The following is a 17500-nucleotide window of genomic DNA, read 5'->3' as shown; positions in this document are numbered from 1 at the left end:
ATTACCCTGACAGTGTAAACCCCCCACTTTATACCCAGTGTCAGTATCGAGCACTCCCGGGGACGGGTACAATACAGAGCTCCCTCTACATTACCCTGACAGTGTAAACCCCCCACTTTATACCCAGTGTCAGTATCGAGCACTCCCGGGGACAGGTTCAAGACAGAGCTCCCTCTACATTACCCTGACAGTGTAAACCCCCCACTTTATACCCAGTGTCAGTATCGAGCACTCCCGGGGACGGGTACAATACAGAGCTCCTTCTACATTACCCTGACAGTGTAAACCCCCCCACTTTATACCCAGTGTCAGTATCGAGCACTCCCGGGGACGGGTACAATACAGAGCTCCTTCTACATTACCCTGACAGTGTAAACCCCCCACTTTATACCCAGTGTCAGCATCGAGCACTCCCGGGGACGGGTACAATACAGAGCTCCCTCTACATTACCCTGACAGTGTAAACCCCCCCACTTTATACCCAGTGTCAGTATCGAGCACTCCCGGGGACAGGTACAATACAGAGCTCCCTCTACATTACCCTGACAGTGTAAACCCCCCCACTTTATACCCAGTGTCAGCATCGAGCACTCCCGGGGACGGGTACAATACAGAGCTCCCTCTACATTACCCTGACAGTGTAAACCCCCCACTTTATACCCAGTGTCAGTATCGAGCACTCCCGGGGACAGGTACAATACAGAGCTCCCTCTACATTACCCTGACAGTGTAAACCCCCCACTTTATACCCAGCGTCAGTATCGAGCACTCCCGGGGACAGGTACAATACAGAGCTCCCTCTACATTACCCTGACAGTGTAAACCCCCCACTTTATACCCAGTGTCAGTATCGAGCACTCCCGGGGACGGGTACAATACAGAGCTCCCTCGACATTACCCTGACAGTGTAAACCCCCCACTTTATACCCAGTGTCAGTATCGAGCACTCCCGGGGACGGGTACAATACAGAGCTCCCTCTACATTACCCTGACAGTGTAAACCCCCCACTTTATACCCAGTGTCAGCATCGAGCACTCCCGGGGACAGGTACAATACAGAGCTCCCTCTACATTACCCTGACAGTGTAAACCCCCCACTTTATACCCAGTGTCAGTATCGAGCACTCCCGGGGACGGGTACAATACAGAGCTCCCTCTACATTACCCTGACAGTGTAAACCCCCCACTTTATACCCAGTGTCAGTATCGAGCACTCCCGGGGACGGGTACAATACAGAGCTCCCTCTACATTACCCTGACAGTGTAAACCCCCCACTTTATACCCAGTGTCAGTATCGAGCACTCCCGGGGACGGGTACAATACAGAGCTCCCTCTACATTACCCTGACAGTGTAAACCCCCCACTTTATACCCAGTGTCAGCATCGAGCACTCCTGGGGACAGGTACAATACAGAGCTCCCTCTACATTACCCTGACAGTGTAAACCCCCCACTTTATACCCAGTGTCAGCATCGAGCACTCCCGGGGACAGGTACAATACAGAGCTCCCTCTACATTACCCTGACAGTGTAAACCCCCCACTTTATACCCAGTGTCAGTATCGAGCACTCCCGGGGACGGGTACAATACAGAGCTCCCTCTACATTACCCTGACAGTGTAAACCCCCCACTTTATACCCAGTGTCAGTATCGAGCACTCCCGGGGACGGGTACAATACAGAGCTCCCTCTACATTACCCTGACAGTGTAAACCCCCCACTTTATACCCAGTGTCAGCATCGAGCACTCCCGGGGACAGGTACAATACAGAGCTCCCTCTACATTACCCTGACAGTGTAAACCCCCCACTTTATACCCAGCGTCAGTATCGAGCACTCCCGGGGACAGGTACAATACAGAGCTCCCTCTACATTACCCTGACAGTGTAAACCCCCCACTTTATACCCAGTGTCAGTATCGAGCACTCCCGGGGACAGGTACAATACAGAGCTCCCTCTACATTACCCTGACAGTGTAAACCCCCCACTTTATACCCAGTGTCAGTATCGAGCACTCCTGGGGACAGGTACAATACAGAGCTCCCTCTACATTACCCTGACAGTGTAAACCCCCCACTTTATACCCAGTGTCAGTATCGAGCACTCCCGGGGACGGGTACAATACAGAGCTCCCTCGACATTACCCTGACAGTGTAAACCCCCCACTTTATACCCAGTGTCAGTATCGAGCACTCCCGGGGACGGGTACAATACAGAGCTCCCTCTACATTACCCTGACAGTGTAAACCCCCCACTTTATACCCAGTGTCAGTATCGAGCACTCCCGGGGACAGGTACAATACAGAGCTCCCTCTACATTACCCTGACAGTGTAAACCCCCCACTTTATACCCAGTGTCAGCATCGAGCACTCCCGGGGACAGGTACAATACAGAGCTCCCTCTACATTACCCTGACAGTGTAAACCCCCCACTTTATACCCAGTGTCAGCATCGAGCACTCCCGGGGACAGGTACAATACAGAGCTCCCTCTACATTACCCTGACAGTGTAAACCCCCCACTTTATACCCAGTGTCAGCATCGAGCACTCCCGGGGACAGGTACAATACAGAGCTCCCTCTACATTACCCTGACAGTGTAAACCCCCCACTTTATACCCAGTGTCAGTATCGAGCACTCCCGGGGACGGGTACAATACAGAGCTCCCTCTACATTACCCTGACAGTGTAAACCCCCCACTTTATACCCAGTGTCAGCATCGAGCACTCCCGGGGACAGGTACAATACAGAGCTCCCTCTACATTACCCTGACAGTGTAAACCCCCCACTTTATACCCAGTGTCAGCATCGAGCACTCCCGGGGACAGGTACAATACAGAGCTCCCTCTACATTACCCTGACAGTGTAAACCCCCCACTTTATACCCAGTGTCAGTATCGAGCACTCCCGGGGACAGGTACAATACAGAGCTCCCTCTACATTACCCTGACAGTGTAAACCCCCCACTTTATACCCAGTGTCAGTATGGAGCACTCCCGGGGACGGGTACAATACAGAGCTCCCTCTACATTACCCTGACAGTGTAAACCCCCCCACTTTATACCCAGTGTCAGTATGGAGCACTCCCGGGGACGGGTACAATACAGAGCTCCCTCTACATTACCCTGACAGTGTAAACCCCCCACTTTATACCCAGTGTCAGCATCGAGCACTCCTGGGGACAGGTACAATACAGAGCTCCCTCTACATTACCCTGACAGTGTAAACCCCCCACTTTATACCCAGTGTCAGTATCGAGCACTCCCGGGGACAGGTACAATACAGAGCTCCCTCTCCATTACCCTGACAGTGTAAACCCCCCACTTTATACCCAGTGTCAGTATCGAGCACTCCCGGGGACAGGTACAATACAGAGCTCCTTCTACATTACCCTGACAGTGTAAACCCCCCACTTTATACCCAGTGTCAGTATCGAGCACTCCTGGGGACAGGTACAATACAGAGCTCCCTCTACATTACCCTGACAGTGTAAACCCCCCACTTTATACCCAGTGTCAGCATCGAGCACTCCCGGGGACGGGTACAATACAGAGCTCCCTCTACATTACCCTGACAGTGTAAACCCCCCACTTTATACCCAGTGTCAGCATCGAGCACTCCCGGGGACAGGTACAATACAGAGCTCCCTCTACATTACCCTGACAGTGTAAACCCCCCACTTTATACCCAGTGTCAGCATCGAGCACTCCCGGGGACGGGTACAATACAGAGCTCCCTCTACATTACCCTGACAGTGTAAACCCCCCACTTTATACCCAGTGTCAGTATCGAGCACTCCCGGGGACAGGTACAATACAGAGCTCCCTCTACATTACCCTGACAGTGTAAACCCCCCACTTTATACCCAGTGTCAGCATCGAGCACTCCCGGGGACAGGTACAATACAGAGCTCCCTCTACATTACCCTGACAGTGTAAACCCCCCACTTTATACCCAGTGTCAGCATCGAGCACTCCTGGGGACGGGTACAATACAGAGCTCCCTCTACATTACCCTGACAGTGTAAACCCCCCACTTTATACCCAGTGTCAGTATCGAGCACTCCCGGGGACGGGTACAATACAGAGCTCCCTCTACATTACCCTGACAGTGTAAACCCCCCCACTTTATACCCAGTGTCAGTATGGAGCACTCCCGGGGACGGGTACAATACAGAGCTCCCTCTACATTACCCTGACAGTGTAAACCCCCCACTTTATACCCAGTGTCAGCATCGAGCACTCCCGGGGACAGGTACAATACAGAGCTCCCTCTACATTACCCTGACAGTGTAAACCCCCCACTTTATACCCAGTGTCAGTATCGAGCACTCCTGGGGACAGGTACAATACAGAGCTCCCTCTACATTACCCTGACAGTGTAAACCCCCCACTTTATACCCAGTGTCAGCATCGAGCACTCCCGGGGACGGGTACAATACAGAGCTCCCTCTACATTACCCTGACAGTGTAAACCCCCCACTTTATACCCAGTGTCAGTATCGAGCACTCCCGGGGACAGGTACAATACAGAGCTCCCTCTACATTACCCTGACAGTGTAAACCCCCCACTTTATACCCAGTGTCAGTATCGAGCACTCCCGGGGACGGGTACAATACAGAGCTCCCTCTACATTACCCTGACAGTGTAAACCCCCCACTTTATACCCAGTGTCAGCATCGAGCACTCCCGGGGACAGGTACAATACAGAGCTCCCTCTACATTACCCTGACAGTGTAAACCCCCCACTTTATACCCAGTGTCAGTATCGAGCACTCCCGGGGACGGGTACAATACAGAGCTCCCTCTACATTACCCTGACAGTGTAAACCCCCCACTTTATACCCAGTGTCAGTATCGAGCACTCCCGGGGATGGGTACAATACAGAGCTCCCTCTACATTACCCTGACAGTGTAAACCCCCCACTTTATACCCAGTGTCAGCATCGAGCACTCCCGGGGATGGGTACAATACAGAGCTCCCTCTACATTACCCTGACAGTGTAAACCCCCCACTTTATACCCAGTGTCAGTATCGAGCACTCCCGGGGACAGGTACAATACAGAGCTCCCTCTACATTACCCTGACAGTGTAAACCCCCCACTTTATACCCAGTGTCAGTATCGAGCACTCCCGGGGACAGGTACAATACAGAGCTCCCTCTACATTACCCTGACAGTGTAAACCCCCCACTTTATACCCAGTGTCAGCATCGAGCACTCCCAGGGACAGGTACAATACAGAGCTCCCTCTACATTACCCTGACAGTGTAAACCCCCCACTTTATACCCAGTGTCAGTATCGAGCACTCCTGGGGACGGGTACAATACAGAGCTCCCTCTACATTACCCTGACAGTGTAAACCCCCCACTTTATACCCAGTGTCAGCATCGAGCACTCCCGGGGACAGGTACAATACAGAGCTCCCTCTACATTACCCTGACAGTGTAAACCCCCCACTTTATACCCAGTGTCAGCATCGAGCACTCCCGGGGACGGGTACAATACAGAGCTCCCTCTACATTACCCTGACAGTGTAAACCCCCCACTTTATACCCAGTGTCAGCATCGAGCACTCCTGGGGACGGGTACAATACAGAGCTCCCTCTACATTACCCTGACAGTGTAAACCCCCCACTTTATACCCAGTGTCAGTATCGAGCACTCCTGGGGACGGGTACAATACAGAGCTCCCTCTACATTACCCTGACAGTGTAAACCCCCCACTTTATACCCAGTGTCAGCATCGAGCACTCCTGGGGACGGGTACAATACAGAGCTCCCTCTACATTACCCTGACAGTGTAAACCCCCCACTTTATACCCAGTGTCAGCATCGAGCACTCCTGGGGACGGGTACAATACAGAGCTCCCTCTACATTACTCTGACAGTGTAAACCCCCCACTTTATACCCAGTGTCAGTATCGAGCACTCCCGGGGACAGGTACAATACAGAGCTCCCTCTACATTACCCTGACAGTGTAAACCCCCCACTTTATACCCAGTGTCAGCATCGAGCACTCCCGGGGACAGGTTCAAGACAGAGCTCCCTCTACATTACCCTGACAGTGTAAACCCCCCCACTTTATACCCAGTGTCAGTATCGAGCACTCCCGGGGACAGGTACAATACAGAGCTCCCTCTACATTACTCTGACAGTGTAAACCCCCCACTTTATACCCAGTGTCAGCATCGAGCACTCCTGGGGACGGGTACAATACAGAGCTCCCTCTACATTACTCTGACAGTGTAAACCCCCCACTTTATACCCAGTGTCAGCATCGAGCACTCCCGGGGACGGGTACAATACAGAGCTCCCTCTACATTACTCTGACAGTGTAAACCCCCCACTTTATACCCAGTGTCAGCATCGAGCACTCCTGGGGACGGGTACAATACAGAGCTCCCTCTACATTACTCTGACAGTGTAAACCCCCCACTTTATACCCAGTGTCAGCATCGAGCACTCCCGGGGACGGGTACAATACAGAGCTCCCTCTACATTACCCTGACAGTGTAAACCCCCCACTTTATACCCAGTGTCAGCATCGAGCACTCCCGGGGACGGGGACAATACAGAGCTCCCTCTACATTACCCTGACAGTGTAAACCCCCCACTTTATACCCAGTGTCAGCATCGAGCACTCCCGGGGACAGGTTCAAGACAGAGCTCCCTCTACATTACCCTGACAGTGTAAACCCCCCACTTTATACCCAGTGTCAGTATCGAGCACTCCCGGGGACAGGTACAATACAGAGCTCCTTCTACATTACCCTGACAGTGTAAACCCCCCCACTTTATACCCAGTGTCAGCATCGAGCACTCCCGGGGACAGTTACAATACAGAGCTCCCTCTACATTACCCTGACAGTGTAACCCCCCCACTTTATACCCAGTGTCAGTATCGAGCATTCCCGGGGACAGGTAAAATACAGAGCTCCCTCTACATTACCCTGACAGTGTAAACCCCCCACTTTATACCCAGTGTCAGTATCGAGCATTCCCGGGGACAGGTAAAATACAGAGCTCCCTCTACATTACTCTGACAGTGTAAACCCCCCACTTTATACCCAGTGTCAGTATCGAGCACTCCTGGGGACGGGTACAATACAGAGCTCCCTCTACATTACTCTGACAGTGTAAACCCCCCACTTTATACCCAGTGTCAGCATCGAGCACTCCCGGGGACAGGTACAATACAGAGCTCCCTCTACATTACTCTGACAGTGTAAACCCCCCACTTTATACCCAGTGTCAGTATCGAGCACTCCCGGGGACGGGTACAATACAGAGCTCCCTCTACATTACCCTGACAGTGTAAACCCCCCACTTTATACCCAGTGTCAGTATCGAGCACTCCCGGGGACAGGTACAATACAGAGCTCCCTCTACATTACCCTGACAGTGTAAACCCCCCACTTTATACCCAGTGTCAGTATCGAGCACTCCCGGGGACAGGTACAATACAGAGCTCCCTCTACATTACCCTGACAGTGTAAACCCCCCACTTTATACCCAGTGTCAGTATCGAGCACTCCCGGGGACAGGTACAATACAGAGCTCCCTCTACATTACCCTGACAGTGTAAACCCCCCACTTTATACCCAGTGTCAGTATCGAGCACTCCCGGGGACAGGTACAATACAGAGCTCCCTCTACATTACCCTGACAGTGTAAACCCCCCACTTTATACCCAGTGTCAGCATCGAGCACTCCCGGGGACGGGTACAATACAGAGCTCCCTCTACATTACCCTGACAGTGTAAACCCCCCACTTTATACCCAGTGTCAGCATCGAGCACTCCCGGGGACAGGTACAATACAGAGCTCCCTCTACATTACCCTGACAGTGTAAACCCCCCACTTTATACCCAGTGTCAGTATCGAGCACTCCCGGGGACGGGTACAATACAGAGCTCCCTCTACATTACCCTGACAGTGTAAACCCCCCACTTTATACCCAGTGTCAGTATCGAGCACTCCCGGGGATGGGTACAATACAGAGCTCCCTCTACATTACCCTGACAGTGTAAACCCCCCACTTTATACCCAGTGTCAGTATCGAGCACTCCCGGGGATGGGTACAATACAGAGCTCCCTCTACATTACCCTGACAGTGTAAACCCCCCACTTTATACCCAGTGTCAGTATCGAGCACTCCCGGGGACGGGTACAATACAGAGCTCCCTCTACATTACCCTGACAGTGTAAACCCCCCACTTTATACCCAGTGTCAGTATCGAGCACTCCCGGGGATGGGTACAATACAGAGCTCCCTCTACATTACCCTGACAGTGTAAACCCCCCACTTTATACCCAGTGTCAGTATCGAGCACTCCCGGGGACAGGTACAATACAGAGCTCCCTCTACATTACCCTGACAGTGTAAACCCCCCACTTTATACCCAGTGTCAGTATCGAGCACTCCCGGGGATGGGTACAATACAGAGCTCCCTCTACATTACCCTGACAGTGTAAACCCCCCACTTTATACCCAGTGTCAGTATCGAGCACTCCCGGGGACAGGTACAATACAGAGCTCCCTCTACATTACCCTGACAGTGTAAACCCCCCACTTTATACCCAGTGTCAGCATCGAGCACTCCCGGGGACAGGTACAATACAGAGCTCCCTCTACATTACCCTGACAGTGTAAACCCCCCCACTTTATACCCAGTGTCAGCATCGAGCACTCCCGGGGATGGGTACAATACAGAGCTCCCTCTACATTACCCTGACAGTGTAAACCCCCCCACTTTATACCCAGTGTCAGCATCGAGCACTCCCGGGGACAGGTACAATACAGAGCTCCCTCTACATTACCCTGACAGTGTAACCCCCCCACTTTATACCCAGTGTCAGTATCGAGCACTCCCGGGGATGGGTACAATACAGAGCTCCTTCTACATTACCCTGACAGTGTAAACCCCCCACTTTATACCCAGTGTCAGCATCGAGCACTCCCGGGGATGGGTACAATACAGAGCTCCCTCTACATTACCCTGACAGTGTAAACCCCCCACTTTATACCCAGTGTCAGCATCGAGCACTCCCGGGGACAGGTACAATACAGAGCTCCCTCTACATTACCCTGACAGTGTAAACCCCCCACTTTATACCCAGTGTCAGTATCGAGCACTCCCGGGGACAGGTACAATACAGAGCTCCCTCTACATTACCCTGACAGTGTAAACCCCCCACTTTATACCCAGTGTCAGCATCGAGCACTCCCGGGGACTGGTACAATACAGAGCTCCCTCTACATTACCCTGACAGTGTAAACCCCCCACTTTATACCCAGTGTCAGCATCGAGCACTCCCGGGGATGGGTACAATACAGAGCTCCTTCTACATTACCCTGACAGTGTAAACCCCCCACTTTATACCCAGTGTCAGCATCGAGCACTCCCGGGACAGGTACAATACAGAGCTCCCTCTACATTACTCTGACAGTGTAAACCCCCCACTTTATACCCAGTGTCAGCATCGAGCACTCCCGGGGATGGGTACAATACAGAGCTCCCTCTACATTACCCTGACAGTGTAAACCCCCCACTTTATACCCAGTGTCAGCATCGAGCACTCCCGGGGACAGGTACAATACAGAGCTCCCTCTACATTACCCTGACAGTGTAAACCCCCCACTTTATACCCAGTGTCAGTATCGAGCACTCCCGGGGACAGGTACAATACAGAGCTCCCTCTACATTACCCTGACAGTGTAAACCCCCCACTTTATACCCAGTGTCAGCATCGAGCACTCCCGGGGACTGGTACAATACAGAGCTCCCTCTACATTACCCTGACAGTGTAAACCCCCCACTTTATACCCAGTGTCAGCATCGAGCACTCCCGGGGACGGGTACAATACAGAGCTCCCTCTACATTACCCTGACAGTGTAAACCCCCCACTTTATACCCAGTGTCAGCATCGAGCACTCCCGGGGACAGTTACAATACAGAGCTCCTTCTACATTACCCTGACAGTGTAAACCCCCCACTTTATACCCATTGTCAGTATCGAGCACTCCCGGGGACGGGTACAATACAGAGCTCCCTCTACATTACCCTGACAGTGTAAACCCCCCACTTTATACCCAGTGTCAGCATCAAGCACTCCCGGGGACGGGTACAATACAGAGCTCCCTCTACATTACCCTGACAGTGTAAACCCCCCACTTTATACCCAGTGTCAGCATCGAGCACTCCCGGGGACAGGTAAAATACAGAGCTCCCTCTACATTACCCTGACAGTGTAAACCCCCCACTTTATACCCAGTGTCAGTATCGAGCACTCCCGGGGACAGGTACAATACAGAGCTCCCTCTACATTACCCTGACAGTGTAAACCCCCCACATTATACCCAGTGTCAGCATCGAGCACTCCCGGGGACAGGTACAATACAGAGCTCCCTCTACATTAAACTGACAGTGTAAACCCCCCACTTTATACCCAGTGTCAGTATCGAGCACTCCTGGGGACGGGTACAATACAGAGCTCCCTCTACATTACCCTGACAGTGTAAACCCCCCACTTTATACCCAGTGTCAGTATCGAGCACTCCCGGGGACAGGTACAATACAGAGCTCCCTCTACATTACCCTGACAGTGTAAACCCCCCACTTTATACCCAGTGTCAGTATCGAGCACTCCCGGGGATGGGTACAATACAGAGCTCCCTCTACATTACCCTGACAGTGTAAACCCCCCACTTTATACCCAGTGTCAGCATCGAGCACTCCCGGGGACGGGTACAATACAGAGCTCCCTCTACATTACCCTGACAGTGTAAACCCCCCACTTTATACCCAGTGTCAGTATCGAGCACTCCCGGGGACGGGTACAATACAGAGCTCCCTCTACATTACCCTGACAGTGTAAACCCCCCACTTTATACCCAGTGTCAGTATCGAGCACTCCCGGGGATGGGTACAATACAGAGCTCCCTCTACATTACCCTGACAGTGTAAACCCCCCACTTTATACCCAGTGTCAGCATCGAGCACTCCCGGGGACGGGTACAATACAGAGCTCCCTCTACATTACCCTGACAGTGTAAACCCCCCACTTTATACCCAGTGTCAGTATCGAGCACTCCCGGGGACGGGTACAATACAGAGCTCCCTCTACATTACCCTGACAGTGTAAACCCCCCACTTTATACCCAGCGTCAGTATCGAGCACTCCCGGGGACAGTTACAATACAGAGCTCCCTCTACATTACCCTGACAGTGTAAACCCCCCACTTTATACCTAGTGTCAGTATCGAGCACTCCCGGGGACAGGTACAATACAGAGTCACAGGGTGCTGGGGAATGAGATGTAATACCATTAACTTGCCCACAGAAAGTGTATGATTGAAAATGAATTCCTACCCGGATTATCACCATTTTCTTGTGAAATGTCAAACTTGACTCATTCACTCCTAGGGAGGGAAAGCAACCAAATTACTTGAACCATAAGACACAAGAGTGTTCACACCAGGGTACGGGTTCCCCCACGGGCACCGACTCTCCCCGGGGTAGGGGTCCCCCACGGGCACCGACTCTCCCCGGGGTACGGGTCCCCCACGGGCACCGACTCTCCCCGGGGTACGGGCCTCCCACGGGCACCCACTCTCCCCGGGGCACGGGTCCCCCACGGGCACCGACTCTCCCCGGGGTACGGGTCCCCCATTTGGCAGTTAGGAGACGGGGGGGTGTTAGGAGACGGGGGGTGTTAGGAGACGGGGGTTGTTAGGAGACGGGGGGGTGTTAGGAGACGGGGGGAGTTAGGAGACGGGGGGAGTTAGGAGACGGGGGGGAGTTAGGAGACGGGGGGGAGTTAGGAGACGGGGGGGTGTTAGGAGACGGGGGTAGTTAGGAGACGGGGGTAGTTAGGAGACGGGGGTAGTTAGGAGACGGGGGTAGTTAGGAGACGGGGGTAGTTAGGAGACGGGGGTAGTTAGGAGACGGGGGTAGTTAGGAGACGGGGGGAGTTAGGAGACGGGGGGAGTTAGGAGACGGGGGGGAGTTAGGAGACGGGGGGAGTTAGGAGACGGGGGGAGTTAGGAGACGGGGGGAGTTAGGAGACGGGGGGAGTTAGGAGACGGGGGGAGTTAGGAGACGGGGGGTGTTAGGAGACGGGGGGTGTTAGGAGACGGGGGGTGTTAGGAGACGGGGGGTGTTAGGAGACGGGGGGTGTTAGGAGACGGGGGGTGTTAGGAGACGGGGGGTGTTAGGAGACGGGGGGTGTTAGGAGACGGGGGGTGTTAGGAGACGGGGGGTGTTAGGAGACGGGGGGTGTTAGGAGACGGGGGGTGTTAGGAGACGGGGGGTGTTAGGAGACGGGGGTGTTAGGAGACGGGGGTGTTAGGAGACGGGGGGTGTTAGGAGACGGGGGGTGTTAGGAGACGGGGGGTGTTAGGAGACGGGGGGTGTTAGGAGACGGGGGGTGTTAGGAGACGGGGGGTGTTAGGAGACGGGGGGTGTTAGGAGACGGGGGGTGTTAGGAGACGGGGGGTGTTAGGAGACGGGGGGTGTTAGGAGACGGGGGGTGTTAGGAGACGGGGGGTGTTAGGAGACGGGGGGTGTTAGGAGACGGGGGGTGTTAGGAGACGGGGGTGTTAGGAGACGGGGGGTGTTAGGAGACGGGGGGGGAGTTAGGAGACGGGGGGGGGGAGTTAGGAGACGGGGGGGGGAGTTAGGAGACGGGGGGGGAGTTAGGAGACGGGGGGGGAGTTAGGAGACGGGGGGGTTGTTAGGAGACGGGGGGGTGTTAGGAGACGGGGGGGTGTTAGGAGACGGGGGGGTGTTAGGAGACGGGGGGGTGTTAGGAGACGGGGGGCGTTAGGAGACGGGGGGGGCGTTAGGAGACGGGGGGGCGTTAGGAGACGGGGGGGGGGTTAGGAGACGGGGGGTGTTAGGAGACGGGGGGTGTTAGGAGACGGGGGGTGTTAGGAGACGGGGGGTGTTAGGAGACGGGGGGTGTTAGGAGACGGGGGGTGTTAGGAGACGGGGGGTGTTAGGAGACGGGGGGTGTTAGGAGACGGGGGGTGTAAGGAGACGGGGGGTGTAAGGAGACGGGGGGGTGTTAGGAGACGGGGGGTGTTAGGAGACGGGGGGTGTTAGGAGACGGGGGGGGGAGTTAGGAGACGGGGGGGTTGTTAGGAGACGGGGGGGGCGTTAGGAGACGGGGGGCGTTAGGAGACGGGGGGCGTTAGGAGACGGGGGGGGAGTTAGGAGACGGGGGGGTTGTTAGGAGACGGGGGGGTGTTAGGAGACGGGGGGGTGTTAGGAGACGGGGGCGTTAGGAGACGGGGGGTGTTAGGAGACGGGGGGGGGGGGTGTTAGGAGACGGGGGTGTTAGGAGACGGGGGGCGTTAGGAGACGGGGGGCGTTAGGAGACGGGGGGCGTTAGGAGACGGGGGGCGTTAGGAGACGGGGGCGTTAGGAGACGGGGGGCGTTAGGAGACGGGGGCGTTAGGAGACGGGGGGGTGTTAGGAGACGGGGGGGGGGTGTTAGGAGACGGGGGGTGTTAGGAGACGGGGGGTGTTAGACGACGGGGCGAGTTAGGAGACGGGGGGTGGTTAGGAGACGGGGGGTGGTTAGGAGACGGGGGGGGGGGAGTTAGGAGACGGGGCGAGTTAGGAGACGGGGCGAGTTAGGAGACGGGGCGAGTTAGGAGACGGGGCGAGTTAGGAGACGGGGCGAGTTAGGAGACGGGGCGAGTTAGGAGACGGGGCGAGTTAGGAGACAGGGGGGGTTAGGAGACAGGGGGGGTTAGGAGACCGGGGGGGTTAGGAGACCGGGGGAGTTAGGAGACGGGGCGAGTTAGGAGACAGGGGGGGTTAGGAGACGGGGGGGTTAGGAGACCGGGGGAGTTAGGAGACGGGGGGGTGGTTAGGAGACCTGGGGGGGGTTAGGAGACGGGGGGTGTTAGGAGACGGGGGGGTGGTTAGGAGACCTGGGGGGGGGTTAGGAGACGGGGGGTGTTAGGAGACGGGGGTGTTAGGAGACGGGGGGTGTTAGGAGACGGGGGGTGTTAGGAGACGGGGGGTGTTAGGAGACAGGGGGAGTTAGGAGACAGGGGGGGTTAGGAGACAGGGGGGGTTAGGAGACAGGGGGGGTTAGGAGACAGGGGGGGTTAGGAGACAGGGGGGGTTAGGAGACAGGGGGGGGTTAGGAGACCGGGGGGGGGGGTTAGGAGACAGGGGGAGTTAGGAGACGGGGGGTGTTAAGAGACAGGGGGTGTTAGGAGACAGGGGGTGTTAGGAGACAGGGGTGTTAGGAGACAGGGGGTGTTAGGAGACAGGGGGTGTTAGGAGACGGGGGGAGTTAGGAGACGGGGGGGGTTAGGAGACGGGGGGGGTTAGGAGACGGGGGGGGTTAGGAGACGGGGGGGGTTAGGAGACGGGGGGGGTTAGGAGACGGGGGGGTTAGGAGACGGGGGGGTGTTAGGAGACAGGGGGTGTTAGGAGACAGGGGGTGTTAGGAGACAGGGGGTGTTAGGAGACAGGGGGTGTTAGGAGACAGGGGGGGTTAGGAGACAGGGGGGGTTAGGAGACAGGGGGGGTTAGGAGACAGGGGGGGTTAGGAGACAGGGGGGTTAGGAGACGGGGGGTGTTAGGAGACAGGGGGGGTTAGGAGACAGGGGGAGTTAGGAGACAGGGGGAGTTAGGAGACAGGGGGAGTTAGGAGACAGGGGGAGTTAGGAGACAGGGGGTGTTAGGAGAGAGGGGGAGTTAGGAGACGGGGGGTGTTAGGAGACAGGGGGTGTTAGGAGACAGGGGAGTTAGGAGACAGGGGGAGTTAGGAGACAGGGGGAGTTAGGAGACGGGGGGAGTTAGGAGACAGGGGGAGTTAGGAGACAGGGGGGGTTAGGAGACAGGGGGAGTTAGGAGACAGGGGGAGTTAGGAGACAGGGGGGGTTAGGAGACGGGGGGGTGGTTAGGAGACCGGGGGGGGGGGGGTTAGGAGACGGGGGAGTTAGGAGACGGGGGGTGTTAGGAGACAGGGGGTGTTAGGAGACAGGGGGGGTTAGGAGACAGGGGGGGTTAGGAGACAGGGGGAGTTAGGAGACCGGGGGAGTTAAGAGACAGGGGGTGTTAGGAGACAGGGGAGTTAGGAGACAGGGGGAGTTAGGAGACAGGGGGAGTTAGGAGACAGGGGGAGTTAGGAGACAGGGGGGGTTAGGAGACAGGGGGGGTTAGGAGACAGGGGGGGTTAGGAGACAGGGGGGGTTAGGAGACAGGGGGGGTTAGGAGACAGGGGGGGGTTAGGAGACAGGGGGGTTAGGAGACAGGGGGGGTTAGGAGACCGGGGGGGGGGGGGGGTTAGGAGACAGGGGGAGTTAGGAGACGGGGGTGTTAAGAGACAGGGGGTGTTAGGAGACAGGGGGTGTTAGGAGACAGGGGGTGTTAGGAGACAGGGGGTGTTAGGAGACAGGGGGTGTTAGGAGACAGGGGGTGTTAGGAGACAGGGGGAGTTAGGAGACAGGGGGAGTTAGGAGACAGGGGTGTTAGGAGACGGGGGGTGTTAGGAGACAGGGGGTGTTAGGAGACAGGGGGTGTTAGGAGACAGGGGGTGTTAAGAGACAGGGGGTGTTAGGAGACAGGGGGGGTTAGGAGACGGGGGGGGTTAGGAGACCGGGGGGGGGGGGTTAGGAGACAGGGGGAGTTAGGAGACGGGGGGTGTTAAGAGACAGGGGGTGTTAAGAGACAGGGGGTGTTAGGAGACGGGGGGTGTTAGGAGACAGGGGGTGTTAGGAGACAGGGGGTGTTAGGAGACAGGGGGTGTTAGGAGACAGGGGGAGTTAGGAGACAGGGGGGGTTAGGAGACAGGGGGGGTTAGGAGACAGGGGGAGTTAGGAGACGGGGGGTGTTAGGAGACAGGGGGTGTTAGGAGACAGGGGGGGTTAGGAGACAGGGGGGGTTAGGAGACAGGGGGAGTTAGGAGACGGGGGGAGTTAGGAGACAGGGGGAGTTAGGAGACAGGGGGAGTTAGGAGACGGGGGGTGTTAGGAGACAGGGGGTGTTAGGAGACAGGGGGTGTTAGGAGACAGGGGGTGTTAGGAGACAGGGGGAGTTAGGAGACAGGGGAGTTAGGAGACAGGGGGAGTTAGGAGACAGGGGGGGTTAGGAGACGGGGGGGGTTAGGAGACGGGGGGTGTTAAGAGACGGGGGGTGTTAAGAGACAGGGGGAGTTAGGAGACAGGGGGAGTTAGGAGACAGGGGGAGTTAGGAGACAGGGGGAGTTAGGAGACAGGGGGTGTTAGGAGACGGGGGTGTTAGGAGACAGGGGGTGTTAGGAGACAGGGGGAGTTAGGAGACAGGGGGAGTTAGGAGACAGGGGGAGTTAGGAGACAGGGGGAGTTAGGAGACGGGGGGAGTTAGGAGACAGGGGAGTTAGGAGACAGGGGGAGTTAGGAGACAGGGGAGTTAGGAGACAGGGGGTGTTAGGAGACGGGGGGAGTTAGGAGACAGGGGGTGTTAGGAGACAGGGGGAGTTAGGAGACAGGGGGAGTTAGGAGACAGGGGGAGTTAGGAGACAGGGGGAGTTAGGAGACAGGGGGAGTTAGGAGACAGGGGGAGTTAGGAGACAGAGGGGGGTGGGGTTAACAACACTGTTACTTGCCTGAATTCCGAGGCTCGATAATGGGCTGAGATTCCGAGGATGTGCGAGGAATTTGGAGATACCAGTGGGACAGGATCGGAGGCTTCAGCAGGATGTGAAAGTAACTGTGGAAAGAGGAGTGAGAATCCCGGGATTGTCGGAGGCCGGGAGGAAAGTCCAGATGTTCCAACACGCGGTGCGGCCCGCGAAACCCGCGTGCTCGGTCCCGAGCAATCGCCCCCTCCAACTCCTCCGGTCCCTCCAGGACACCCTCAACACTCACCCCCCCCTCTCTGCAGATCGTCCCTCCACCTCCCCTCCGCTCCCCCACCTCTCCCCTCCTCCACCTCCCACCCCTGCTGTCCCTCGACATCCCCTCCCCTCCCCAACCTCCCACTTCTCCCGTCCTGCACCTCCCCTCCCTCCCCTACCCTCCCCTCCCCTCCCCTCCCACCACCTCCCCTCCCCTCTCCGGTACCTGGCCCACAGCACGACGGGGATTAACACCATCAGCAGCAGAGTGTGACGGGAGACAGACCAGCCTGGGTCAGTCCGGAGTAGGACAGGGCCCCCAGTAAACCCGCAGCTCCCGTCCCAGACGACCAGCTGGAGACCCCAGTAAACCCGCAGCTCCCGTCCCAGACGACCAGCTGGAGACTACATCCCTGTAACAGAGAGAGAGAGAGACGGAGGGAGATACAGACGCAGTTACCCCTCAGATACATCACAGTGCAACATTGCAGGAGTGCAGAGATTGTGGAGGGTCGTAGGGGCTGGAGGAGGTCACAGGGATAGGGAGGGGTGTAGGGGCTGGAGGAGGTTACAGAGATAGGGAGGGGTGTCGTGGCTGGAGGAGGTTACAGAGATAGGGAGGGTTGTAGGTGCTGGAGGAGGTTACAGAGAT

The 17500-nt window shown here is 56.1% G+C and overlaps 1 protein-coding gene across 1 annotated transcript in view; it reads right to left on the bottom strand.

The window, feature by feature from the left end:
- The window catches only part of cln3 (CLN3 lysosomal/endosomal transmembrane protein, battenin), a gene marked incomplete at its 5' end in the record, with an annotated part of 29891 nt that overhangs the window by 10402 nt on the left and 1989 nt on the right, over positions 1–17500 (bottom strand). The window contains 5 exon segments of the mRNA XM_068025164.1: positions 11379–11428; positions 16618–16721; positions 17075–17123; positions 17126–17207; positions 17210–17261. Coding sequence (XP_067881265.1) covers positions 11379–11428; positions 16618–16721; positions 17075–17123; positions 17126–17207; positions 17210–17261 — 337 coding nt within the window.

The sequence above is a fragment of the Heterodontus francisci genome, unplaced genomic scaffold, assembly GCF_036365525.1.
Source record: "Heterodontus francisci isolate sHetFra1 unplaced genomic scaffold, sHetFra1.hap1 HAP1_SCAFFOLD_1381, whole genome shotgun sequence".
Lineage (NCBI taxonomy): Eukaryota > Metazoa > Chordata > Chondrichthyes > Heterodontiformes > Heterodontidae > Heterodontus > Heterodontus francisci.
The sequence above is the reverse complement of the archived record's forward strand: the minus strand, read 5'-3'. Positions and strand labels throughout refer to the sequence as shown.